This window comes from Melanerpes formicivorus, unplaced genomic scaffold (genome assembly GCF_026170545.1).
Source record: "Melanerpes formicivorus ecotype bairdi unplaced genomic scaffold, bMelFor1.0.p_v2 SCAF_14, whole genome shotgun sequence".
Lineage (NCBI taxonomy): Eukaryota > Metazoa > Chordata > Aves > Piciformes > Picidae > Melanerpes > Melanerpes formicivorus.
In genome coordinates, this window is record NW_027142366.1 from 11,056,512 (window position 1) to 11,084,438 (window position 27,927).

Sequence of the window (27,927 nt, forward strand, 5' to 3'; positions counted from 1 at the left end):
ATGAAAAACCCATCTGGTCACAGCCTTAGAGTAGAGCATAAAAGGGAGCTCAGCACTGATTACATGTTCTGCCCTTAACTTTGGTATCTGCCTCAGTGCCTGACTGAGAAGATCAGGCTCCTCCCATGACCAAAATGCTCCCTGCTTTTCAGCACCTCTTATTTTTTGCAATGCTGAGGAACACATCTATTTCTTCAATACCACAACACAGGTTGGACAGGCTTTTAGAAACTGCCACAAACCCATTGTGTTACCAAGAAAGGTTTTATTCTTTTTGCCAGTAGCTTTGTTAATTGCACCAAAAAAAAAACCAAGAAAGGGAAAAAAAAAAGAAAATAAAAGAAAAGAAAAAAAAAAAAGGAATCATGTTTGGGTTTTGCCATTTAAACATCTTCACACATCCTATCCTGAATGACAAACGTTAATTAAAAACAAGGCAAAAGGAAATTCACAACCTTGAGGAACTATAGGATCTATCCTTGAGGGGGGGGGAAAAATAAACCCAACCCCAAACCCACAAACAAAACTGCTTTTTCTTACAAGCTTTTCACAAGTGTCACATTTTCTCTTTAAAAAGGAGGGAGTCAAAACAAACCAAACCAAACCAAAGGCAAATTGCTAAAACAGAAATCCTCATAGAAAGGAACTGTACAGAATTGTCAACAATATTAAGACGACATTGACTAGCCAGTTTTATTAGAGCATCTCTCAATCTACAGCTTCCCTCCCACCCTTCCCTCCTCCAAATCTGAGGCCAAGGAACAGATTAAGATCCATCTTCAGAGGCTACAGACATAAATACAAGAATCTGAGGGAGACTGACAGGAGCCAAGCCCACACAGCATCTGCAACAGTCTGGCTTTCATCATTTCCATCCTTCCTCCTCGCTTCGCATCCACTTCAGAGCTCTTGGCCTCCCTTCTGCTCCTCCCAGGAGTATCTGTGCCCACTGCACCCCTCCCGCCACTCAACATCCACCTGCCCCTCCAGAAAGCTGCAGCCACCCCTTCCCAGGGTAAATTACAGTGTTCAACTAGTCTGCACCTTCCATTCCCACATAAATAAAGATCTCCATTTTGAAAACTACAGTATTTCTGGAAAACAAAATCTGCAGCAGTGAGTTGCCCAGGGAGTGGCTCTCCCTTTCAAAAATATGCTTTTAATTCACTATGAAATGCACATCACAGGACTTGAGACCCTCTGTTGTGTTCTCACTCTATCCAGAGGCACCACAAAGAAAAAAAGGAGGGAGATCCTCCATTACCTTTGCTCTGACCCATGAAACCTCCCACAGGCACAGGTCAAGGACAACTCAGCACATTTCCACTCTCAGCAGGATCTGAGTACCTGCCCCTTCCTCCTAAAAGATTTCTTAACACCATAAAACCTGTGATCTTATTTCCTGCCCCCCAAACCACAATTTCCCTCAGATCCCATCAGTACACAGTTCACACAAGTCATTTCTTAACTCTAGTGTATTTAACCAGGGACTTCTGAGCACTAAGAGCTGAGTTAACCAGGGACTTCTGAGCACTAAGAGCTGAGTTAACCAGGGACATCTGAGCACTAAGAGCTGAGTTAACCAGGGACTTCTGAGCACTAAGAGCTGAGTTAACCAGGGACATCTGGATGGGGGAAATGCAAGTGTGTCAGAAGCAGGCTAATGGTTGGTTACCTGGAGTACTTACATGTTCCTTTAATATAAGCATCTGCATGCAGGATGACAGTTGCACTGCCAAAGAAATGTTTTATGTGTAACTAGTATTGCTCACATATCCCACTGACAAAGGGCAAAGTGATGGCCAACACATCTAAGAGATGATCTCCACAGGACACAAAGCATAACACAGTATCAGTCCACGAGTAACAGTGATCAGGGGAGGTGAAATACTCAGCCAAGTAACACTGAGGGCATCAGATGCCATGGTTTGCAGTAAGTGTCTGATACTTCCTATGTTAACAAGATGCCCCTGAACAAAGCAGCTTATGCTGCACAAAGCAAGATGGGCAAGAAATCCTAACTCACAGGCAAATGTCTCCACACAGCCCTTAAGTTCCTAGAAAAATAAGATGGGAAGAGCAGAACTCTAGGATTTAAAAGAACATGGTTTAATTTGAATTTGTTTTCCTTCCTTTCAGAATCCCAACCTCAGAGGGATTATGCCACTGAAGTGATTTTGGCCAATCAAGTTTCTTACTGGCATTTCACTACCTCTCAAATCTAAAATGCAAGAACCCTCCTAAAAGGCTAATACTGAGAACAATTTAACCAAAAACCCCCAAACCCCCCAAAACCCAACCAAACATACTCTGTTTGCATCCTTTGGACTATGGGTTTCTCTGCTATCAACACTAGAGAGCATCTCTGCCCTCTAGCCTTGGCATCTACAGTTCAAGTGCCACATTTCCAGATTAAAGCTCAGCAGTGGTCTTAGCCTCCCATTTTTTCTACCAGTCTTTCTAGGATTTGGTATCTGGTCACAAGCAGAGTCATGGGTACAGGGAAAAATCTAATGCTGTGCTAGTGCTGTACCCAGGGTAGTAACACTAAGAACATGGATGGAAAATCTAACATGTATGAAGAGTAGTAATCAGCACACAAAAACATCCCTGTGAGGTAGGTAATCATCACACACCTTTAGAGATGGACAAACAGGCTAAGACATTTGATGACCATGGAAAGGACAGAGAGAGCATGTGGAAAGGAACTCAGGATTCTCAGTCTCTTGGCTCTACAATCATTCTTTTTGCCTCTTTCAGACTCATTGCTCTGCCTGTGACACTGCTACAATCCAAGACACCTTTGTAATTATAAGGGTTAACACCCACCCCCATGCCCACCCCAACCTAGGGGTGAATCAACACAGGCTAAGGCCAGGAGCAACCCTAAGGACTGTTCCTTCCCCAGATAAAGTATCCCTGGCCCAGTCTCAGGTGGCGTTTCTCTCACAGTTTTCTCTGCAAACACATCGACCTCCAGTGCTGTGTGTGGGATGGGCAGATGTGACTAAGCCTTTCAGAAGGCTCATTTACACTGGCATTCTCTGATTTTCAGTATGTTTGTGTGTCCTAAGCTATAGCTGTCTGTACAGGGGAAGACATGGATGCAATCTGTTCTTCGTAACAGTACAAGGAACTCCTCTAGCAAGGTGCTGGGAAAGTGGAAGTTTAAAAAGAAACACAATCAAGACAGTGTTGCATACAACCCCATTACCTTCTGGAACTGCCATTCTCCTCCATGGGAGGTGCTTTGTTCTCTAACAGTGGCTGATTAACAGGAATGCTCCTCACCTTACTTGGGACCAAGGACTTTAATGATATTCACAGGTAGATGGGATGTATGTCACCTGCCTCCTTAATGCAGAGGGTCCAACACACGCATTATTTCACAGCAAAGGAGAAAAGGGATCATTAGAAACAGCATCTTGGACAAGCATACAAAGAGGAAAATAAAAGCAGCCAAGCAGCAGATTTCTGGCAGAGTTGCCTCAGAGCTTCTGAACAAACCGCCACTGTTCTGTTCCATGACTGTCAGTGCATGGCATGGATTTTCCTAATTAGACTGCAGCAATCCGAGCCCCCTCCTCCCCACCTTCTGCCACCACCGAGGGGAAGGCTCACCACAGCAGCTGCCTCCGTGGCAGATCTCAAAGTCTGTTTATAAAAGGAAATGGAGAGACAGAGATGGACTGGTCCAGAGTTAAAACCCAGTATCATAATAATATTAATCAATAATCATAGTATTAACAGTAAGAACTGTGCAGCCTAGTGGATGTAGGCCCTGTACACTGCAGACATGTCGTTGTCTGATTGGTCCAATGCTTTTGCTCTTTTATAGACCTAGAGAAAAGAAATCAGAGAAGTATCAGTGCCTACTCTTGTGCAAAGCCTTTCTGCAGCAGAAAAAATAATTTCTCTGCTGCACTGCATACAAGAGAACTGCACAGTATGTCAAGCAGTTGGAACAGTGCACATCAGAATGCACCAGGTCCAGCCAAGGCCATCTGTGTTTACTGATCTGACCTTCTAAGGCCTTCTACAATCAAAACACATCCAATTCCATCCTAGCCAGAATGTATTTCAGTTACTGTTCCCTTGTCTTAGAGATGATGTCATTCTTAGACTTTTGCCTCTTCTTGACAAATGGCTCTACTGAAGGAATGCTGAGTAGCACATCTGAACAGCTCTTACCTCGTTGGCAGCAGCTGCCATGGGAGTTGGGTGGTTGACAGAATCGCCCAGTGCAATAGCTAATCTAAGATCCTTCTGTATGTATTTCAGGTAGAAATCAGGTTTAAAGTTTCCTTGCAAGATATCTGTCAACATGAATGTGTGCAAAAAATAAGCATGACAAAAGTAAACCAAGCCCATGCTGCAAGGGCATGCAATTCAACATCAGGCTTCCCTTTCCCATGCTGATCGCCAGGAACACTGCCTTTAGCTCTTCTGTTTCTCTGCTCTCTGTCTTCATCTAGCCACAGCAGATACTACTGCCCAGTGACAAAGTGAGCTCACATTTCTAAGCAGCTTGCCCTCCATTTCATTTATTACCCTGCCCCAATAAAACCTTCACTGTGAACTCAAGTCTTAAGCAGGCTGTAGATAATGCAGGACTTGGAGTGTATTCTCAGAGGCCCTGGCTACGAAAGGGAAGGAATGGAAGTCAGCTCTTCATTTCCAGAATGCTTAAAACACCCAGAATCCCAGGCTGATGAAGATGGAATGGTTATTGCCTCCCTTCTGCCATTATCTGAAATGCTGCTAGGCTGTGACAAATGTCCTATATAAGAAAAATAAATAGAAACAACAGAAGAGAACTTTACTTTGGCACTTCTGGTCCAGGAAGATGCTGGCAAGTTGTCCCTGATTGAGGATATCCAGAAGGGTCTGTTGGGACTGGCCAGTCACTTGAGCCAAAGTCAGTCCTTCTGCTATCGTTGCCATGAAGCTGCCTTGGACCATGTTCACAATCAGCATCATCTTGGCAGCATTGCCTACTTCACCTGAGAGTGAGACATACCATTGGCCATTCCTCCAGAAGAGACACAGCAGCCTTGCTCCCCCATCCCACACAATATTAACACTACTGTACTCTCCATATCAAGCACTTGGCACCTCTCCCTTTCCCTGAAGGCTTCAGCAAACTTACCCATTTTCCAAGCACTCAGAAAGAAGAGAGAAATCTTAACAAAGTATGACATAAAATACAAAGCAATGTGGATCCTCCAAAATGAACCAAAAAAGAAAACTTAGGCTGGAGTCTCTGAAATTGGCCAAGTTCCAGCAGAACAGGCCAGCTTCCCACACTGCCCAAGGAGACAAGACACAGATGACACAGACCTCTCAGACTCCTTGCTGGTAGAAGAGAAGGCTCAGGGGAGACCTTATTGCTCTCTAGGACTACCTGAAAGGAGGTTGTAGCCAGCTGGGGGTTGGTCTCTTCTCCCAGGCAACCAGCACCAGAACAAGAGGACAGAGTCTCAAGCCAGGGAAAGTTTAGGCTCGAGGTGAGGAGAAAGTTCTCCACAGAAAGAGTAATTGGCTATTGGAATGTGCTGCCCAGGGAGGTGGTGGAGTGACTGTCCCTGGAGGTGTTCAAAAAGGGATTGGATGTGGCACTTCAAGCCACGGTTTAGTTGTGAGGAGGTGTTGGGTATTAGGTAATAGGTTGGACTTGATCTCTGAGGTCTTTTCCAACCTGGTTGATTCTCTGAACTCCTAGTCCTTGCACTGTCCAGGAAACTGCTCTCAGGCCCTTTATGTTTTAATTACCTAGAAAAAAAGAGGTTTTCCCCATCGCCTGGAAACAGCTACTGCAGTCCTCATACAGCCCCCTGTCGCCAGCCGCTAGGATCACAAGCATCCCATCGTTGGACAGCTGCTGGTTTCCTGAGACTGGGGCTTCCAAAAAGCGACCGCCCCGCGACACTATCACCTGCAAAAAGAGTAGGGCTGGTTAACTGTGCGTGAACAGCAGGCACTGGTGCTGAGGGGGCAGCACAGCAACAGCTTTGCTTAGGGGACTCCTGTCCCCAGAGACAGCAGCTAAAAGCAGAACAATGATGGGAGGCTGGGGCACCTCCCCTGCGGTGACAGGCTGACAGAGTTTGGGCTCTTCAGCTTTGAGAAGGGAAGGCCCCAGGGAGACTTCAGAGCAGCCTTCCAGTACCTGAAGGGGCTACAGGAGAGCTGGGGAGGGACTTCTGACAAGGGCTTGTAGTGACAGGACAAGAGGCTTTGAGCTGAAGGGGGGAGACTTATATTGAAGATTAGGAAGACATTCTTTCCAGTGAGGGTGGCGAGACACTGGAACGGGTTGCTCAGGGAGGATGTGGCTGCCCCCCTCTCCTTGAAGTGTTCAAGGCCAGGTTGAATGAGGCCTTAAACAACCTGGTCAAAGGGCTGGGTGTCCCTGCCCATGGAGGAAAGTTGAAACTGCATGATCTTTAAGGTCCCTTGCAACCCAAACCATCCTATGAACAAATAGCTCAGACAAAAACATGAGAGAAAAGCACTGATGCTTCAATCCTGCAAAGGGTGCTTGAGACCAAAAGTTGTCTTCACATGCCAGCAGCATTTTCCTACACCAATCACTAGCAAGCATGCTTTAAGCAGTCAGCTGAGGTGCTCTTGCCATGGCACACTCTGAAGGCCACAGAACCAGTGCCAGAGTTGTACATCTGGGGTAGGAATCTCAGAGGCTTGACTGTTACTGTATTTTCCCCAGAGGAAATGCCTTTGACAGATCTCTTCAGGCAGAGTGTTACTAATATGTATCACTCATTCTCCAAATTCAGGTCCCACTACTGCATCACCTTTATGTCTCCTTAAATCTTCACCAAAACTGGCTCCCTCTCCCCATGCAACAACACTGTCATTAGGACAAATGCTATCAGTCGAGGTGCCAAAGAGGAAATCACAGATACCACATCAGAAAGGATCAGAACACTTCTACAGAAACCCTCTACAATAATATTTCTACTAAATGGAAGATGAAGGTGTTCTTGCTCCCCAGCCACAACATTTAAAATCAGCAGATTTATCAATTTCAGGACACTTCTTCATCCAGACAGCACCCTGTCCTTCAGCTTCCCACAGCACACATATCTGGCTACAAATACTTCTTAGGCATCAAAACTTGGCTGACTCCTTGCATTGGTGCCAGCTAATAGCCCTGGCAAACCTACAGGCTTTGCTGGGCAAGAGCTGACAGTTCACTCTGTCTTAATTGCCTGGAACTTGAGTATCTCCTGAAAGGAGCCCAGAAATCTCCAGAAGCATCTTTACTGTAAACAGCTTACTGTCTGAAACCAGAAGTAGTGCAGTGCTGCATCACAGATGTTAGAAGTTCAGTTCAAAGTGATTACCTGGGCCAGCTCTGTCACTGTATCTGCATCCACAGTGGACATGTCCACGTAGCACTTCCCTGGGCGAATCCCTTGCAACACCCCGCTCGGACCCAGCACCAGCTGTGGGGAACAGAAGAGCGGTAAAGCAATAGGGTGTCTGCAGAGAAACTCCAACCCTGCAGGACAGCAGCTCAGGGGGCAGAATTCTGCAGGGCTATCAAAACCCACCCCTCAGGATTATTCTTTTTCAAAAGCATGATTTTTTGTTGGCACATTGATTTTGAAAGAGCTGCACTTGCCCAGCGCCTACACTGCCCCATGTCACCATGGTCAGCAGGAATCAGAGCTGGCATGCAATGACCTGTGGTCTAGCTGGTGGAGGTAAAGTAAGAGCTAATCCTTACATCCTTCGCTGCTTTTGGATCTGATACGCAGGCAAAGGTGATGTCACAGGTGGAGACGACTTCAGCGGGGGTTCTTCCCAGCCTTGCCCCCTCCTGGATGAACAAATCACACTGCAAAAGTCACAAATTCAAATGTAAGACAAATCAAGTGCAGAGCAAACGGGTCCCCTACACGTTGCTGCGACAAACTCAGCTTAAAAGGAGTCAGGTGTGTTAATGACATAGCAAGTGGGTTGCCTTCTGTTGCTTTGTCCACACACAAAAGGGGCTCTCTTTTGCAGATTTTCTGAAATCCCAAGTGAAGAACTCCAAAAGAAAGACAGAGGAAAAGAGAATGCTTAGGTGAGAGAAGAGACTGAATGCTGTGAGTCTTGGGGGAGAGATGAGGGGGCAAAAAACCTGGTAAACAGAAATGGCAAAAGGTATTACTGGAAGGTAAACAGGCATATGCACAGCTGAGACTGAGAAGGATGGTTCAGTGGGTTGCAGCTTCAGAATCCTAACTCCTCTTTACTCTACACCCTCATACCACCCATCTTTTGCAGTTAAAAATCTTTTCATCCTTTTTAAACGAAGTAACCACCCTGCCTTTCTTGTCTCTGATCCTCCACAATATCATTACAGCACTGTGTCTCCCCAAGTTACCTCCTTTTCTTTCTCCACTAAAGAGAGTAACACTAGCTAGAACATAGGTTTAATGTAAGCTCCATTTTCACTTTGAATATACCTATGAAACCCTTCTCACCCTGGTTTTATGACAGAGCAAGTTTTCAATAGAACCTTTGGTATTGCAGCATAAAGAGAGCAATGGATGTGTAGATGAAGCTGTGGTCAAGCACTGCATCTTACCACACCGCTGCAAAGATCAGCCCCCCAGCACCTGCTCTTTGTGTCCAGCTCCATGACACCATGACTTGACCATTTACATCAGCAGCATTTACAGAGGCACTTCACATTGCATTCCTCAGCACACATATAAGGTTGTGATTCTTCTGGCAACTCTCTCACATACAACCCGGCAATGGGGTGGGGACTGCTCACATAAAAGTGACCATACTAGGACAGACGGCAGCTTCAGGTAGTCCAAAGTGGCTACACTTTGTCATCCTCTCCCAGGCACCACTGATTGGTGACTCCAGGCCTCCTTGTTGAGGAAAGGTGAAGTATCACCTGTACCTCAAGCACGGGCTTACCTTCTCAGCAGTCCGGTTCCAGACGGTGACAGTGTGACCCATCTTTAGTAAGTTGGAGACAATGCCACTTCCCATCAAGCCAAGCCCAAGAAATCCTATCCTGAGGGGAAGAGACAAACAGTAATGCAGCAAAAGGCAGTTGGTGTCAGCTTCTCATGGTCTTGGAAATGATGAAGAGCAAACCCTGGAGCATTACCAGGTGAAAAAGCCCCAGCCCACAACAAAACCAAACAGGTTTCATTTCAGCCACAGCTAGACGGGGCAGCTACTGACCTTTAACAGCAAGCTGGTATTTGTTTTGCTTACCAAGCATTCCTAACCATTTCCTGAATAAAGTCTCCAGTCTGCTTCAAAAATCTACCTAAATATTAAACTCTGGGTGGTCTGGTTTGTTTCTTTTGTTTTCTTGTTGGCTTTTTTTTGTTGTCGTTTCCTCCCTCCTCACTGTTTGGAGGGGTTGGCTGCTTTTAAAATTGCTGCTCTTGTGCTTTCTGCTGCCAGCCACTGCCTTCCTGAAGGGAACATTCAGAGATCAGCAAGTGCTTCTCTTAAGTAACCCTCTGATTTTTAAGCTAAGTCAGACATATGACGACCTGCTTATGCTACTGAACGACACATCACAATCCTGGCTTGAATAAATCCAGCAAGGACTACTGGGCTAAGCACCACACACACAGCAGAGATGCAGTCACCAGTCTACAGCTGCAATTTTGAACAGAGGCAGGAAGGAAGAAACAGGCTGGGATAGGACGGCACAAGCGGGAACAACATGGTCCCAGATACGTGCTGCCTTCCCCCACGCCTCTCCCTCCTCCCCTCAAAGCTGGCAAGTTTTCCTTCCCCACTTCCAGAAAAAGACAAGTTTCATCCCTACAGCTACTTGCAAGAGGAATTCGTTTGCAGTCGCTGCTGCAAGGATCTTATCCTACATCTGCAGTCAGCTTCGTAGCCAACCCACAGCTCTAGTGGGAGACGGCGAAGGGCTCAATTACCGTCTGATGTAACTTCACCAGGAAACCTGCCTGGTAATTCCCCAGTCACTTCTTCAGAATCAGCCACACTACAGATGCACTGTGGCTTTTGCAAGCCACCTGCCCTCTCCCAGCTAGCCAAGCCGCTTTTTTGTTGGAGCAAACTAATTAAGACAGGTCAGAGCAAGTCCCTATAGGCTCCTTAAACAGGCCAAACAAGGTCCACCTATTTCCAAGGCTCCAAAACACAGAAGATATTCTTTCTCTCCCAACCCACCTCTGAGCCACGCTCTCCTGAGAGACTGTTTTACCTGAACAGCTTCATTGTTATTTTGGTGCCCCTGGAGTACAGCTGAGAACTGACATCCCATGAAAACGACCCCAACGGCAAACAGCAAGCCGTGGCCTGAGCTCAATTTGAACAGAGCGGAAGTTACAGAGTGAAACAGGAAGCTCAAGTTAGGCTTCTCTCACTCTAGAAAGGAGAAGGGGGGGGTGTTAGAAGAAACCAGAAAGCTCACATGCTACACAGCAAGGCTCTTGTGCTGGGAGAACACGCCTCCCTCTTCCTCTTGTCTTCTACGTGCTCAGAAGAATGACTAAATAACCCCAGCCAACTGCCAGGCACTACTGGAGAAAGATACCCTTTTATCTCCCTGCCTCACACAGCACTCAAACACTGCTGCTCCACACTCTGCCCTACAGCAAAAGGGCAACTGCAGAAAAGTCCTGAATTGCAAATGTACCCAGATCAGGTCCTGCTCTGAATTTCTCTACTGCAGAGCCCCCGTTTTCAGCTGCCTCCCTTCCCCCCTGCCCCCCAAATCCGAACTTCACACAAGGACAGAGAAGATCTGTGGTTAGAGGGAAACGTTAGGTTTATTTATTCTCAGTGACAAGCTGGATAATGGCTGCATGTATGAGCTGGCAAGGAGAAAAAGGAAGGGAAATGGCTGAAGTGCGTTGGAGATCTTACTTTTTGTCTGTAGGTGTGATACTGCCATTGACTGCTGTGCTGTCTGCTGCCTGGATGGAGGTGGATCCTGTTTCCTGGGAGGGGGAGGAAGGGAGGGAAAAGGAAAAAAAAAATACAGTGCACAGCTCTGAAGGGACTGCAAGTCCTCATGACAGTAAGGAAAATCCATCAAAAGTAAGATCTGCCTTACCTCTTCACAAACTTTCAGCTTCTTTGTGATGGCTTGATAGCAGACAGTTGGCTGTATGGAGAAGAGAAAGGATTCAAGGCAAGGACAGTGCTGATTTGCTCTGCTGAGCTAATTTCTTTGTCACATAGAAACAGGCACCTCACCTACCCACTACCATCTGCACAGCAGGAGAATGCTAAAGCTTCCCTCAATGGGAGAAGATAAAAATCTACCCCAACATACCAAGCTCTTCCTTTCCCATCCTGCCCAAACAATTCAGCCTGTCTTATGACACAGCTACTACAAATTCCTTTCTGCAGTTCATGTAACAGGCTACTCTGAAGGCAAGGACCCAGGGCCTTCCTAGCCTCACATTTGGCCCAAAGACAGCAGAACTCTAAGGCCTGCCATGGAGCACCTTGCCTTGCTCAGAATGTCAATGCAACTGTGGAAGCAAAACCTCCTTGTCACCATGAGAAGGCACATGGCTTTCAACAAACGTTAAGGTGAAGACTGCTCCTTCCTGTGCTGCTTTTATTGTGAGCTCATCTAGATTAAAACTGCTCTTAATCCTTCTGGCTCTACCCAGATTCTCAGCTAGGTGCAAACATATTTTTCATTTAATTTGATCTCTCCTTTTCCTCCTGATGTTCACTGCTGAAGACAAAACTCTTGCAAGGCTTCTGAGTCCCAGGAGAGAGATTTGCTGTATTTCACATGGAGCTTTTCTGGTGCTGGAAATTCTCCTGCCATATTCAGTTGACAAATTAATGCAGATGAAGGAACGAGTAGGACAACCACAGACAAACAAGAGGGGTTTTAAACAGAAAAAAAGAACTTTTCCTACCCCTCAATGTTCAATCCACAGGATTTACTACAACAGAGCTGTCAAATCCTGCTGCTAGATAATGTTTAATTACTTCAACTGCTCATTGTACTCAGTGCTAAATCTCTTTAAACCTTTCGGTTAGGAAGTAATTGACCTACAAAATTGCATGTGAGAATCTAATTGCTGCTAGCCCCTAAAGAACAGAACTTCACATCTCCTCATGCTTCATCTCAGCAAAGGGCAGGATGCCAACCTAGACATACCAGCAGCTAAATGCTCACCTTCTCTGTCTGGCTCAGCAGGAAGTGATGAAAATGTGGATCGCTGTCCTTCACAGGCTACAAACAGAGAAAGTACAGGCTCAGAAACGTTCCCAGAGTCACTGAGCAACCACAGCACAATTTCCTTGTTCTCTCAAGCTGCATGAGAATAGCTTAAGGTGGGAAATACAAAATGTATCAGCTATATCAAGCAGCCTGTTTCAGTTAAGCAGTTTGCATTGTGTTTCATTCACGAAAGCAAAGGCATTCGTGCCAAATTCCTCAATTTTTGGACATCTGTAGGAAAACTGAAGATTCTGAACAAGATTAAGAGATCTCACATCCTGCTCCTTCCAAGGGAATGAAACAGTTCCTTTCCAGCTTTCAAGGAACTCCTTAGAAGAGTACTCTGAGAACTGGCTGGAGATTACACCTAGCACTGTCACATGCTAGGTAAATCCATATTAACAGCAACAAGAGCCACTGGCCCAGATGTCTCAGCTCCTCAGTGAGCACCACGTGTGCTAGCCCAGTCACATTGCTCTTACTCAGCTTCACTGATCACTTGTGTAGTGATGCACAAACAGGCAAGGTTTCAAAAAGGGAAACCAAATGGAACCACCCCATATCCGGACAGGAAGAGACTATCCACACCAGCTTCTCCAGCTTTGGGAAGCCAGTCCCAGAAACACCTTTGGAACAAGAAGCTCAAAAAGGAGTGCAGCAAGTGTGAATCTGCAAACAGTTCCACAAGGACTGAACTCTCACTTCCCAGTCTACTTCTTAGATGCTCAGGATCACAGAATGCTAGAGGTTGGAAGGGACCTCCAGAGAGCGAGTCCAACCTTAGGGTAGTCCACACAGGAATGCATCCAGGTGGGTTTTGCAAGTCTCCAGAGAGGGAAGGATGTTGTCTAGCTTTGTTACACTACACTTTGACCAAGTAAGAGTGTTTTGTTTTGTTCCTAGAGGAGGAAATCTCACTGTTTTACAGCCCAGACAAAAGGTTCTATATTTGCTGCCACAAACTCAGTTCCTAGATCACACACATTAGAAAGTTTCTCACCTCACTGACGCTTGGTGGCCATTTAAATCCAGCCACTGTTCCAGTCATCACCCTCTTCACTGTACTTGACTCTGGAATTGTGAGGTCCTGAGGAGATACAAGGAGGATCAGAAAGAGCTTACAATCTGGCTCAGTGGCTGGCCACAGCATGTTGATCATATGAGCACACATACAGAGTTCTGAAAAGCACTACAAATGGCTTCCATTTCACATGTCTTTCCATGAAGCGTTCATACATAACACAGAGTATTATCAGCACAGGTGAGGTGAATAAAACATGCCAACAAAGGAATTCAACCACAGTTATGGCTTTGGGAGAATCCATTCTTCAGATGTGGGAAGAATCACTGCACTTGTGTAATCATGCAACAGGCAGAGAAGCAATGAACACTTGATCCAGCATTTTCCTCTGGCGGATGCAGAAAGCTAAACGAATGAGTGGAGATCAGCAGAGTCAGAGGTCTGAACTCTTCTAATCCTCCTTTGCCATAAAAAAGTAGCCTACCTGTTAACAGAACCTTCAAAGCATGAGGCTGATAGCCACCTCTGCTCAAGTTTTCAGAATCCAGGAGACAGAAAGGGATGTGTGGACTGTCCCATCCACTCAACAGGCCCCGATTTGTAATGCCACGCTACCGCTTAACGCATTGCATGTTTACTGACCAGTAAGCCAAAAGTTACCTTGCCTCATCCCCCCAAAATATATAATGTTAAAATAGGTCTTTATGCTGTAAGCCCCAGACATCTAGGGCCCTATGCTATTTGAGGAGAATATGCAGGACTTGCATGGCATGTTATTTTAGTGCAATGAAGGTTCAGAAATGGAATCACACTACCTCCTCTCCCAAACCGCTCCCTGAAAATGCACAACAGCTTGTTCTTCACACAGACCCACCAGAAAAGGGTTCTGTTTGTAACAAAAGTAAAGACTCCTGGGGGCAGCTCTGATGAAATGATTTCATTTGTCAGCAGGGACACTTTAGATATCAGGCTCCAACTCCTAAAGTGTCTAGGGAGAGCCTTACACAGGAAATGCTCTCCTGCTCCGATGCCTATGAAATCACGTCGGGCCTTTGAAAATATTCATGCAAGCTTAAAAATCAGAGTATATGAACGATCAGGTAGGCCTACAGAGCATTTCCAGACAGAGCACACCTCAGCAACAACCAGATCCTTCAATTTTGTACATCCTTATTCCTTGGAAAGCCAGAATTTGGACTCTTGACTGGCCCAAAAAAAATACCCCAAGCCCAACAACCCCCAAGCCCAACCCTGCAGTAATTCAGGACAATGACATAAGTGTTTTCTACCCTAGGGCTAACAATTTGGGGGTATTATGAAAGCCAAGAAAGAAGAGGAAGAAAAGAGTTCTAGAATTATTTCACAGGCTGAGAATTAGTATTAAGGTATATTCCCATTGCAGTTGATTTCCTTGTCAGCACCTTACATTCCAGAAGCTATCAGGCTACTCTCCTGCATTAGCTTCCCTACTTTCACGGTCTGTGGCCAGACACTTATCACACAGCTGGCCACCTATTTGTGATAAACTGTTTAAAACTACTCCACTTGCAGTTTGCCAGTAAAATAATCTCTGCTGCTACAATTAGCTCTCTCAGAAGCACCCTGATGCCCAGAGGCAGCTAATGCAGTAAAACCTAAGCACACCATGTCTCAGCACAATCAGGATTCTCCCAGCCATTAGTTTTGATCAATTTTGAAATGAATCTAGCTCAAAGATACAGAAGTATTCTTCAAGTGGGGAAAAAAAAACACCAATCAGGCTTGGTGGCTTGTTGTAACAGGAATGTGAAGATATGACATGCAAGACACTTTGAAAGGAGAAAAGTATGTTGCTGGTGAAATGTTTTCCTGCATCAGTCAAGTCACAAGTTCTGTGATTATTAGTAGGCATTCACAAATAGGTATCCACTCCTCCCCTCCTTCAACTCCCCCCAAAAGCAGAAGCTGGTGGGCTCTACTGGACAGCCTGACTAAACAGAAGCTGGCTCTAACACAAAGCCAGTGTTTCCTTCAGAGCTAGTATCTGAGATGATGAGATTCACTTCACTGCATCAAGAAAGTTTGCTCTTCAGACAATGAAGGACAATCCATTCACAGCTTTGGAGATGGAGGACTACTGTCTTGACTTGCATCCTGAAGAACACCGGAAGCAAGTTTGTGAAGCACAGCATGGTGTGGTCCCTCTGAAGCACAGGTGAACAAGCAGGCTGAAGTCTCCCAATGGTCTTCAGGTGCAGTCTTGGATGGAGCATGGTCATTGAAATAATCCACTGAAATAATTATCCATTTGGAAAGGAAGATTCTGGCCCACAACAATGAGTTCCACAAGACATAAAAAAGGCTGGAACTCCAGATGAGGGGAACCAAAGCACTGGTGGCTATTATTGCCACCTCAATCTCCAGAAATAACAGGGAAGTAATGGGGATAAAATAATAATAACGTTCCAAGGCTGGACCTTTATAATGGATGGTGGAAATACACACCAGAGATGCTGAATCCAATCTGATGAATTCTTCTGATGGATTCTCTAGGCTACAAGGATCTCTTCTTTAAGACCTAACCCTTCAGAATACCCCACCCTCTGCAAGTACTGAGAATGAAGCTGAGTGACCTCTAATTGCTCATCCAAAGTATGCCACATAGAAGTCAGGAATCAGATGAAGACCCACACCTCTTCACTAATCCTGCCCACACCAACTGAACTTGAGGTACGGCAAGATGAAAGGCGGAGTCTCGCGATGCTTCTCTTGGAGCCCTCTCAAGGATATGAACAGAGCCACTCGGAATAACTAGCTGGTAAAAACTACAGGAAGGAACAGCTTAAAAAAAAACCCTGCCACTGAACTGACTCTTCCTGCTGGCCTGCCAGTCAAGGTGCCAGTCAACCCTGGAGTCCATCTGCAGAGGGCACTGGCGGACATGCACGACACAAACCTTCTCATCCTTGGGCGGACGCCCCCGCTTTCGGGGGCTCTGATCCTGGGTTCTTTTCAAAGGTGACTTTGATCCTCTCTCTGACGAGACAGAAGAGCCCCTCTTTTTGCCTTCCCCTGTGCCCTTCTTCAACTTCCCTTCAGACAAACTGGCCTTGCGTTTCTCTTCTCCAGCAGACTGCTTGCCCCTCTCTTCGCTGGAGTTACGGCGATTCTTCTCTTCGCTGGAGTTATGGGAAGACGCCTGAGAGATTACAGAATACAAGATGGTAAGGAAAGAAGAGAAGAGCTGGAATGATTTTCATGCAAAACCAAGGATGGGAAGGACTGTGCTTGATTACTGTTGAGCAAACCAACAGCACAGTAACTTGAAAACTAGGTATTTGTTAGCCCTTTGAAGTCGGTGAGTGAAGTTCCTGGTTAGTTCTGCAAAAACAGGTCAGCTTCAGTAAGCAACTGACAGAACAAGCTGCTTGGAAGACTTGCTGGGAGTGCCTGCACACATTATGTCCTTCCAACCTACCAAAGACTGCAACTCTAGCCCAGGATTTAAGACTGACTTATCACATCATCATAAGCAGATCAATTAGCCTCTTCAGTTTCTCCATTAGTTTAACACCACTTTTTTTTAACCACCAAACAAGACGGCATGGGGAAGAAGAAAGGGAGGGAAAACCCCAAAACACCCAAAGGGATGGAAACAAACCACCCCTCAGCTTGCCAGAGGCAACAAACTCCTTTCACATCTGACCATCATTCATGCCAAGATTTGGTTTTGATGCACAAAGAGCCCACTCACCTGGTCCTTGCCTTTGTTTTTTCTAAGAAACTCCTCTACAGCATCCACAGCTTGCTGGAAGCGCTTACCCTTATTAATCTTTATCATTTCCTCTTTGTGAGGGTGATAAGGCTTCAGCTGCTCCACTTTGATCCAAGCACTAGAAATAAACAAAAGAAGTTTTCAGTTCTAGTCTCCAAACAGCAACTTTTTCAAGCACCCCACTTTTAGAAAGACACAGACACACTGATTTTTCTCTCCAGGGCGACCCAAACTCACTTCTTTGTACAACCAGAAGGGCTGCAATTGCTGCAGTCACTGGGAACTGCCACTTTTACTTGGCTTTCTGTCTCAAGCTTTATATCCTCTCATGCTAAGCAGTGCTCTGCTCTAAGCATTATTCACATTATTTGTCAGCAAGATGGCTTTGGGATGCGATCAGAGGCGCTTGTTTAACACAAAGGCAGCTGAGTGACTGCTTCTGTATCACCAGGAGGAACACCCACGATCAGATGGCTCTGCACAAGGTAGCAAATAACATGAACCTGTTGAGAGGCTGTTGAAAGCAGAGGCCACCCAACAGCCTTAAGCCATGGATCCCTTGTTCAAACACACTGTGCACACACAAGTGTCTACAAAAACTGGAGAAACCCAGAATTCTGCAGCTTACAGCACGGCCAACCACACACAGTGAACACAAACACCACAGCCCACTGCTGATTTCTGACATACCTTGAGGTGCTGCACAAAAACACTGGGGGTTTTGGTTTTTTTGAGGCAAAAAAAAAGAACTATTTTCTTCTCTGTTGGTATTTTAAGATAGACTGGTACTGTGGCAGAGTTAATACTCTGATTGCAGTTCTACGAGTTCAAATGACTTCCCCCTTTACACTGCTGCTAATTAGGACTTCTTGACATGTCCCAAATGGTTGAGTGATCAAACACAAAGTGACAACTCCCTTTTCCTTCAGGTTGACAAACTTTCACCACCCCTTCACTGCAGCTCAGGGGAATGCCTTTGCTTTCAAAACAACTTGTGACTCTCGCAGAGATCAGACTACCTTCCTCTCTCCCCAGATTCAAGCCCAGGCTTACCAGACACACTGCTACAAAGCCACTTCCATCCTAGTGAAAATAGGCCTGCAAAGGTTTGGGCAAAGCTTTTCCTGAGCCAGTAAGGCCAAGAGTGCTTCTTAGCAGACAGCATCCCAGCACACAGTAAAAACCAAGCTGATTTTCTCTGGTCCCAAAAGGTCTTTATGCTACAGACACTGACTAGCCATGATCATAGGTTTTAAATGCTCTCCAGTGCAGTCCAGCTCCTGCATGCAGGTGAAGTGGTTTCACTGCTGCCTTTTCAAACACTGTAAGCATGACACAGCTACACTGAACATAAAGGTAATAACAGTAATGCTTTGCTGGGTCTCACTCATCCTCTCCTCACAAAGTAGTAAAGCCCAGGAAACTCTTTCAGACATCACTGGCATTAGCCATTGTTTGGAATCAGTAATCAACTTGCTGCAAGTAGACTGAAATTTCTGGGTCACATCTGGAGAGATGACACCTCCTGTATCTGACACCACCTTCCACAGCACCCTCCTGCAGAAACTGGCTGCTCATGACTTGGATGGGTGGATGCTTCTCTGCGTTAAAACCTGGTTGACAGCCAAGCCCAAAGAGGAGTGGGGAATGGAGTTAAAGCCAGTTGGTGGCCAGTCACCAGTGGTGTTCCCCAGGCCTTAGTATTTGGGCCAGTTCTGTTTAACATCTTTATCAATGACCTGGGTGAGGAGATCAAGGCACCCTCAGGAAGTCTGCAGATGACACTAAGTTGGGTGGGAGTGAGTGCTGATCTGCTTAGGGCCAGGAAGGCTCTGCAAAAGGATTTGGACTGGCTGGCTGGTTGGGCTGAGGACAATGGAATGAGGTTCAATAAGATCAGGTCCTGCCCTTGGGTCACAACAACCCCATGAACACTCTAGGCTGGGAGCAGAGTGGCTGGCAACTGGCCAGTAGAGAAAGACCTGGGGGTGCTGGATGACAGCAGCTGAACATGACCCAGCATGTGCCCAGGTGGCCAAGAAGGCCACCAGCATCCTGGCCTGGATCAGCAATAGTGAGGCCAGCAGGAGCAGGGTAGTGATTCTTCACCTGTCCTGGGCAATGGTGAGGCCACACCTCAGTTTTGGGCTCCTCACTCCAAGAAGGACATTGAGGGGCCGGAGTGTGTCCAGGGAAGGGCAACAAAGCTGGTGAAGGGTCTGGAGAACAGGCCTGGTGAAGAGCAGCTGAGGGACCTGGGGTTGCTTAATCTGGAGAAGTGCAGGCTGAGAGGAGACATAAACTAAAAAGTGAAACACAGTCAGGGTTAAACCTCAGGGTTAAAAACATGTTTAAAAAAGTAAAAATTGGTCTATTCCATTCTAGTTCATTCTTTCTGTCACCTACCTGGACAACCTTCTGTAAGACAGGACAATGCTTTTTGACACCAGATGTCCATGAAGCATTTGCATGCAACGTTTCAAACACTTGAAAACAAAACAACTCTCCACCAAACAATTTACTTCATGTGTACACACAACATCTCCCTCTATTAAGCAACAACTTCCAAGCCAATGAAGGCAAATATTTAGACAAGAGGCCTGTAGAATGCAACATATAAAAGGAGCCACTATTTCTGTCCTGACTCAGCAATGAATTAATGCCCTGGCAAAGCAAGCATTACTGAACTGTCATATTTAAGATGAAATTGTATTCAGGCACAGAGTCATCTGGCACTGTTGTAATGTAGATGTAAGTGCAAAGATGTAAAAGAGATACATGTTGGTGGTGGGTTCCTCTGCTCAGTTCTCCTCACCCTTCCTCAGCCTCTTAAAACCACTACTCATGCAAAAGCCATGTTGTGCTCAGGAGCAGTAATCAAAACTCAGAATACCTGTAAAGCAGAGGCCAAGTGCAAATGTGAGCTGGAGCTGCATGGAAAGCAGTGGCACCGAAGAGACAGAACCAGGCATACAAGATTCAAACCCATCACACCAGCTCAGCACAGGCCTTAACCCCCAACCTTCTACCCACTCTCCTCCAGCACAAAGGTACCAACTCCTAATGACAAATTGGAGAAACTATGGTAGAGGAATATCCACAAATACTTTTTGCAAGCCTCACAGTTAGAGTGCCACTGTTTCCCATCCCTATCTCCAAACTTCTGTTACTAAAGCACTGGGAAAAATGTCATGGAGCTTTACACTGGAGCAGCTGAGATGTCCACATTAAATCCCAACATAACCAATTCTGAAAGGCTAAGAAGAACTGCTTGGCTATTTACAAGCCCAGTGTGTGAGAGCACAAAATAGATAAATCAAGATGAGTTTCCTGATGTGGAAGGGGAAGCTCATGATTTTCATCAGTGAAACAAACTTGAATGGCTGCACTCTGCAATCTGACATGTCAGCTTGTTAGTGGGGAAAGAACCCACCACAAAAGTGACACACACAGCCAGAATAAACATCCACGCAGCTGAAAGGAGGGGATCTGCAAAGTATTTACACATCCAAAGATATCAGTAAGAGGTGGAAAACTGTTTGACTGTTCAGCTCTGGCACTCTGTCTGCAGCTCTGTCTAACAAGGTTCCAGCTGGCTCTGTTAAACAGCAGTCTGGCTACAGCAACAGAGCTCTGCACAGGATAATTTGCCTAAGTGAGAAACATCAGCAATGGAAGCTAACCCTCTCTGACAGTTTCACCTACACCCCCTGGCTCCAAGAGTAGCACCTCCAACACCTGGTTAACTTTAAGCAAGTGCTTTCTGATGTTGTCAGGACCTTTAGGGTGATTTTAGAACGACTACATCCAGAAATTTCTGTCTCTGAAGGCCAGGGAAAACAGCAGCAGCAGCAGAAGACTGGGTGTCTGCATCCCAGCAGGATAGTGAGGATGGGAAGGCAGTGAGTACTCTGCTAAATCCCTGGGCCTGATGGCCAACAGGCTGCAGATGATTAGAATCTTGGATTGCAAACTTCCTCTATTTTTCCCTTATTATTTCAAGTCAGGAAGTGGCCTTTGACCCCATCTCATTTAGTAGGAGTGTTTAGTTTGGTAATTCCTGATACTTCAAAAAGATTCTATGAGCAAGAAAGGACTGCTTCAGCTTCCTATTCAGCCTTTGATACAAGTCACTTCCAAGGTCAGTTAGCTGCTACCCAATGCCTGAAAGAGGGGAAGAGGGTGGGGTGGGAGGTGACTGTGTCACATACCTCTGACAGCTGCATTTCCCTGACATGTGGTGAAATGATACCTGAAGAGCAATGATTCTCTCAGTGTTGCCAGTGCCATGCTGGATTTCCAAGCAGGCCATGAAATGTAAGAATATTTTGAACTGGTCACTGCAGCATCACACTGGTGTAGGAAGTATTACTGTTCAATTCACAGCTATCCAGGATTACTATCCAGTTCCTAAACTGGTCAGCATTTAATACATAAACAAAGCCCAGCTATATGCTACACCAAAACCACTTCCAAACCTATCAGTCTATTCTCATTCAACCCTTCACTCAGCTCAAATCCATACACATCAGTTAGTGCTTGCAAGCAGGTTTCTCCCTCATCTTTGGTATGGCAAACTGGAGCCACATGAGTCACAAGGAAGCTGCCAAGCCTGAACCAGGGCATTTCTGGCCACAGCAGTCACCTGGGAGTCCTCAGAAAGAAACAAAGCCATCAAGTCTGAGATTGCCTACCCATTTACAATCTGGCTGGCAATCACCCTCAGCAGTTTGTGAGAGGGATTCTGTCCACCAACTAGCACCAGCTGCACCTCACACACAGCTCAAACAGGCAAACAGCTCCTATCCCGGTCCTTAGCTATTACTGCCAAGGTTCAACAGGAGAGCTGTAAAAATGTATCAGTGGCAATGTCACCTTACAAACTTGAACGTGGCAGCACCATGCACCAGAGTATGAGTGTGAGTAAGTATACTCATCACCCCGTGGAGCAGTCAGTGATGGAGCTCTGCATCCTGCTCTTCATGCTGCTCATTACGCAAAGCGGTGACACTTGGGCCCGTATCAATTGCCACTTACCGCTTATACACAGCTAGAGAAAACAAGTATCTGCAAAACACTGGTGTACTTGCACAAAGTAAGTACAGGGATTTTCCTCTTCAAGCTCACCTGAGGTGAGATCAGGTAAGTTTCTCCTGATTTGGTTTGCTGACTGTGCTCAAAGATAGGATTTTCTCAGCACAGCTCCAGCCCGCACGCTCTGTAAGCCAAGTGGGACACAGCAGGCACACCAGCTTCTCTCTTGTCTGTCCGTCAGTATTATTGTTAAAAGAAGAACAAAGGGGACAGTATGTATTCAGATTTAATTTTCAGGTAGGGTATGCCTGCCACAGTGAGCAAATTTCTAAATCAGCATCATCTAGCAGGAAATTATTCAAGTTCACAAGCTGGAGAGGGGAGGGGAAGACACGACAACCACCACACCGTGGTTGTTACTTTGCCAGACAAGAGGATGTTTGCAAGCCACAGCTCTACCATCATGTCATAAACCCTGATTATTTTGCAGCTCTGAACAATCATTTGCAATCATGCTGCTAATCTCAGCTACAGTGATCCAGACATATGACCCCTTTTTCCCAAACTTGAATCAAAACAGCTCTGTGTTCGGTAAAGTGAAATGCAAGAACGGAGAACAATCAATCAGAACAGAGAGAGGGAATCTGCTCCACGTTCAGAACTTGATTAGCTCAAATAAACACATCCAACCACCAATAAAAAAAAACCCACTCTCTGCCCTCAAAGCAACCTTCACCTGCCTCGTATTACTAGTGACTCAACAAATGTCCCCACTGATATGCAACATTCACTTCTACCCCATCGAGTTCAGACTTCAGTTCTCAGTGGAAAAGTGTTTTAAAGCATTTAGCAAACACCAAACAGTATTTAGCAGTCAAACAAATATTCTCCTTAAGGAACATCCATGGCTCCTGCTCCTTTTTTTTTTGTTTTTAACCCAAAAAGATTTCCAGTCTTCTACAGAGATTTGTCCTCATCTCCCTTATTGCAAGACTTAATGCAAAAACTGAAGCACTGCAAAATTATTTCCAGTTTCATGCAAGTTCTCAGGTTTGGCTGTGGTTTGTTTGTTTGTTTAGGTTGCTGGGTTTGTGTTTTGTTTCCTGCCCTCCCCAGTGTGTAATTATCTAAGACAACTTAAGATTTTGTGCATGTGTTTGGAATCAATAAATTCTGCCTTACAAAAAGGTAGTCTGCAACAGTCTTATTAGCTTTCCTCTCCTGTAGAGACTTCTCAAAGCAGAGCAAGAACATTTTCAGTCCCCAGGTAAGACAGTGTATTCTTTTACAAATGGCAAGTATTCATCTGCTTTGTTCTTCTGGCAGAAGAAGAGAATCACAGAATGTATCTGGCTGGAAAATACCTCCATGACCATCCAGTCCAACCCTCAACCCAGCACTGAAGGGTCAACACTAAGACTGCACAACTGGGTTGTGACCCCGGCGCAGAACCCAGCACTTGGCCTTGTTGAGCTTCATACAATTAGCCCTGGCCCATGGGTCTAACCTGTCCAGATCCCGTAGCAAAGCTTCCCTACCCTCTGGCAGATCAACACAGGCCCCCAGCTTGCTGTCATCTGCAAACTTTCTGGGGCTGCACTCAATCCCCTCATCCAGATCACAGATGAACAAAGGCACACTCTCAGCTGTACCTTTCTCATACATGGTTACATGCTAAAGTCTAACCCTGTCGCATCACACCTACTCTCCTAAAAATGGAAAGCCACCAAGAACTTTCTATCACAGTGGTAACTAAAATGCTGACATGAGTATCTAAGTCTTTACACACTTCACACACACACTAGTGGCTGTGGCATGCAATAATAGTTGACGTTTCTCGTGTGCAGATCAAGGCCAATCCTTTGCAGAGCTACCCTGCAAACACTTTGTCCATGGAAGACTCGGACTACAGGGCACAGTATTTTCACCAGGTGAAAAGAAGCAGGTACATACTGATCTTCTGTTCCAAAAAACTTCACAAAGAAGCACTTTTTCCCACGAGGTTTCTTCAGATCTTTAGGTGGATTCACAATCTGAAGGTGATTAGAAGGGGAAGTTAAAATGCACATCGTGAAAATTCTCACTCAGCCACGTCACTGTCATGCATTACAGCTCCTCAGACACTGGCCTTTGGCTTTGCAATCTGACTAGGAAGCAGACTTGCATGTTGCCAAGTCTTTCACATAAATGTGTAAACTGTGTGTTTCCTTAGCCATGGGTATGTTGCAGCAGAGTGGTACAAACCCCAGTGACACATCACTGCATTCTCAGTGAGGCTTCCTTCTTCCTATCCCCAAGAGGTAAGATGCCAACCTTCTTTCTTTTGTCAACTTAGAAAGCCAAATGGCATTACTGACAGTTTGTTCAACGGGATAACTTTCCAAGTTTACACTTAAAGCTTTGTCTTTTGCCTCAGAATAGATGTTAGTAGAGACAAAAGTTGTCTTTCAGTTAGCCAGGTGACCCCTGGAAGACTGTAGGGAAGCTTAGACTGAACTTGATCCAATGACCAAACGTTTCTGGTTGTTTGCCACACCGATGCTTTTGCAGTCATCTCAGCATGTTTAGTCCTCCTACCTACACCCAAATTAAGACCAAAGTTCTTGCAGAGAAGAAGAAACAATAAAAATAGCAGAGAATTTCAAATTATTAAATCTTTTTGGTCTTACATCAGACAAAGCCAACCAAACCAGAGGAGAAAATGTTAACTGTTCTGTACCCCAAGAGTTGTCACTCAAAAACTATAGCACAGAAACAGCATCTTGAGAAGCCAAATTATTCATTATGGGAAGAAAGAAACCTGTCCTGCAGAAAGTGACAGGGACTGAGTAACTAAATCTGGGAAACACAATCAGCTCCAGACTTGGATGAACTGTTCTCTGTTGCTTTTAATTTCATCTGAACTAACAGCTGTTAGTGACAGGCTAAACTTTCAGATCAAAGGGGCTGACAGCTTAGATGTGTTGCATTGTAAAACACCACCACCACCAATCCAAAAGAAGCAAACCAAAACAAGACTCCCACAAAAAAAGAAGAGAAGAAAACCAAGACAACAACAACAAACAACCCCCTCAACAACAACAAAAATCCAATACAAACCAAATAACCCAACCCCCCAAAAAAACCCCAACCAAACCAATAGCAATAACAATAAAAGCCCCAAATCAACCCCCAAAACTCACCTTTCCTGGCCATGGAGGATACCTTCCCAACTTCCCCCTGGAGAAAAAAAACAACATATGAAGTATTAGGTATGAGAAGCAGAGAAAAAAGTAACCATCCCACATCTACCTCTTTGCATCATGTCTTATTTGTCATATTATGAAGAGTTACAGCTTCACAGTCAAGACCTTCCACGAAGGGCAAGACGTGCGGTTGACACTCAGGCGTTGGATATCGGCACCTAAACTGAGCCTCTAAGTTTGAACTTGCTGGATATCAGAATTTAAATGGGCAGAGCAGCAGCAGCAGCAGCATAGCTGCTGCCTGGAAGATCCAGTGCTGTTGTTTTTACTACTCTTGTAAGAGTGGATATTCCCTCATGAGGAACTGAAAAATACTGATGCAGGCAATCGAACCAAAGTTCACGTTGATAACGTGTATCCAACCGGGCAGGGAGCACAGCAGCCACTGATTTCCACCCCTGAGAGCTGAAATTCTTATTAGCTCTCACAGGAAAGCACTAACAGCGAGATCCCCTGAAGAGGAATTCCATTACCACATCCTTCAGGTGCTCAACGCCACAGTACGACGCACCAAAGATACAACAGAGCCACAATAAAGGCAGGAAAGTTTATTTCCTAGGCTTGCAAACATTTCCTAATGGAAAACTACACAAAGCTAATTCTTCATAGAGGAGGAAAAGCCACCTCAGCAAGGTAGCTTTGTTATTATCTTACCCTTGTCACTTACCTGGCCTGCAGTATTCTCATAAAACCTTATCAGTCTTGCAAGAGGCTGGCAAAGAACCTGTGGAACCTGCCAGCTCCTGAACAAAAAAAAACTCTCAGGAAGTGGCACTGCAGCCCCTCCCGAGATGGCAGCACTACAGAGCCGGTTTCAGATGCAGTGGCCAGGCAGGAACACTGCCAGGAGCTGTAACCGTGACCGTGTCTCATACTTGAAGTTCCATTCTTTTACCGAACAAGACATTTATCACAGCCCTTCACATGTTGCTGTCTCACTGCTACAGCTCTTCTGCGACGGCTCTGGAGATAGTACCTGTGTAGGCTGTCATGTTCAAAGCTAAAGCAGGACGATCTGCATTCCAACCACGAGAGTTTCTTATTTGGGGGGGGGGGGGGAATGCTAAAAGGAACCAACCTTTACTTACTTTACTCGATAAACTAGACAAATTTACAGCACTGTCCCTTTCTCAGACGAGAAAGTGCAGTTGTCACAGCCCGAAGCATGTGCTGCTTATTATCCGGGATATAAATACAAATGCATGCATTTGCGTGCCGGGGATTAGCTCTCTCTTGCGAGGTCTGGCAGGACCCGAGCCTACCAAGTACAGCAGCGCCTATGCACTTAAACCGATCGCTGCTCACAGGGCTCGATGCAGTGTCCTCCGTTCTCCCGATCAGGAAATAAACACCAAATCACAGCTCTCTGCCTACCGGAGGGTAAAACTGGAGTGACAAGGGGAAATGGCTCCTGCGAGCTTCAACAGGGACATCCCAGCCCGCACGAACACGCTGTGCCCCCGGGCTGCCGTATCGCTTCATTAAAGCGCTGTCAAGAAATAGCATCGTTGCTTCCCCTAAACACCCACTAACTTATTTATGTCAGTTCTCAACTCTCCTGGGAGGAGACCGTGCTTCCAACCTCACGGATCGCCCCTGTCCCGCTCCCCTCGTTCCCTCCATCTTACACAGTTTATTTTATGCGCCGCCTCCTGATAGCCTCCGGTGCCGGCCCGCTGAAAGCCAGACCTGCCTCCCCACTGCCCATTCCAGACCAGATCTGTGGCCCCTGACTGCCTCCTGCCGCCGCCCCTCGCCCCTTCTGACATCGCCCCCGAGAGACAACGGCGACCAGACCCTCTGCCAGGGCCGCGGCCCCGCCGCCGCCGGCCCCGCTAAGCTCCTCTCTGGCCGCAGCCGCACCTGAAGTCCCGCACGACTGTGGGGTGACAGCGCCCGGCCTGTCTCGGCTGCCGCCGCGCCACGCTCCCCCGGGTCGGGCACGGGCCGGGCACAGCCCCGCCGTCGCCCCGCCTGCGCCTTCGCCACCACAGGCGGAGCCTCAACCTCGTTCCGCAAGAAGCGTATGCCCCACCCGTCCACCGCCGGTTGGCGAGCGCCCGCCGCCGCCCACCTGTGCCCCGCCGCTGCCCGACCTGCACTGCCACTCACCACACCAGGTCTCCGAGCCTCAGACTCACGGCCGCCATCTTACCGACAGAGCCCCCAGCCACACCGCGCACAGCCTGCCGGGACAGGACAGCACCCACTGCGGGGGGAGGAGGCAGCGGCGACGGGGATTGGGCAGCCCTCGTCACGTGGCCGGGTGGGCTGTCACCGGCCGCTCCCCCGAGGCGTGACTGGAACGGCGGCGCTGATTGGTCATGTGAGTACCGTGATGGCGTCAGGCCCACGCGGGGCGGTGCAGGGGGCGCTGCCCGGCCCCAGGAGGCTTCTGACGGCTTGGCTCTGCCCGCGGGCGGCTCAGGAGCTGTCAAACAGAACTTTGTGCTCAGCACGTGGGGGTGAGCGCTGACCTGGGGTTGCTGATTCTCTGCCAGGCCACTCTCGCGCGGGCTGCGGCTCCCGCTCCAGCAATGCCTGCGTTGGGCAAAGGGTTCCTGGGGCACCCACGGCAAAGGCCACTGCAGCAGCCACGAGTAAAGGTGTCTTTTAAGATAGATTGCACCTTAAGGAAAAATAAAGAATCCTGTTG

General features: G+C 46.6%; 1 protein-coding gene across 3 annotated transcripts; it reads right to left on the bottom strand.

The window, feature by feature from the left end:
* Window positions 1–245: 245 nt before the first annotated feature.
* Window positions 246–27,471, bottom strand: GLYR1 (glyoxylate reductase 1 homolog). 3 transcript variants are annotated; one of them, XM_068146979.1, is made up of 16 exons: window positions 27,384–27,471; window positions 25,209–25,245; window positions 23,980–24,059; window positions 16,972–17,110; window positions 16,174–16,416; window positions 13,218–13,304; window positions 12,173–12,229; window positions 11,084–11,134; window positions 10,894–10,967; window positions 8,947–9,046; window positions 7,754–7,864; window positions 7,368–7,469; window positions 5,773–5,935; window positions 4,824–5,003; window positions 4,192–4,316; window positions 246–3,840 (listed from the first exon to the last, which is right to left on the bottom strand). In XM_068146979.1, exons 1-16 carry the CDS (start codon window positions 27,419–27,421, stop codon window positions 3,766–3,768), a joined length of 1,662 nt encoding a protein of 553 aa, XP_068003080.1. In that variant the 5' UTR covers window positions 27,422–27,471; the 3' UTR covers window positions 246–3,765. The 3 variants fall into 3 exon arrangements, with proteins under 3 accessions (XP_068003080.1, XP_068003081.1, XP_068003082.1); XM_068146980.1 differs by having other exon boundaries at window positions 7,368–7,464; window positions 7,752–7,864; XM_068146981.1 differs by lacking the exon at window positions 16,174–16,416.
* Between the last annotated feature and the right edge of the window lie 456 nt (window positions 27,472–27,927).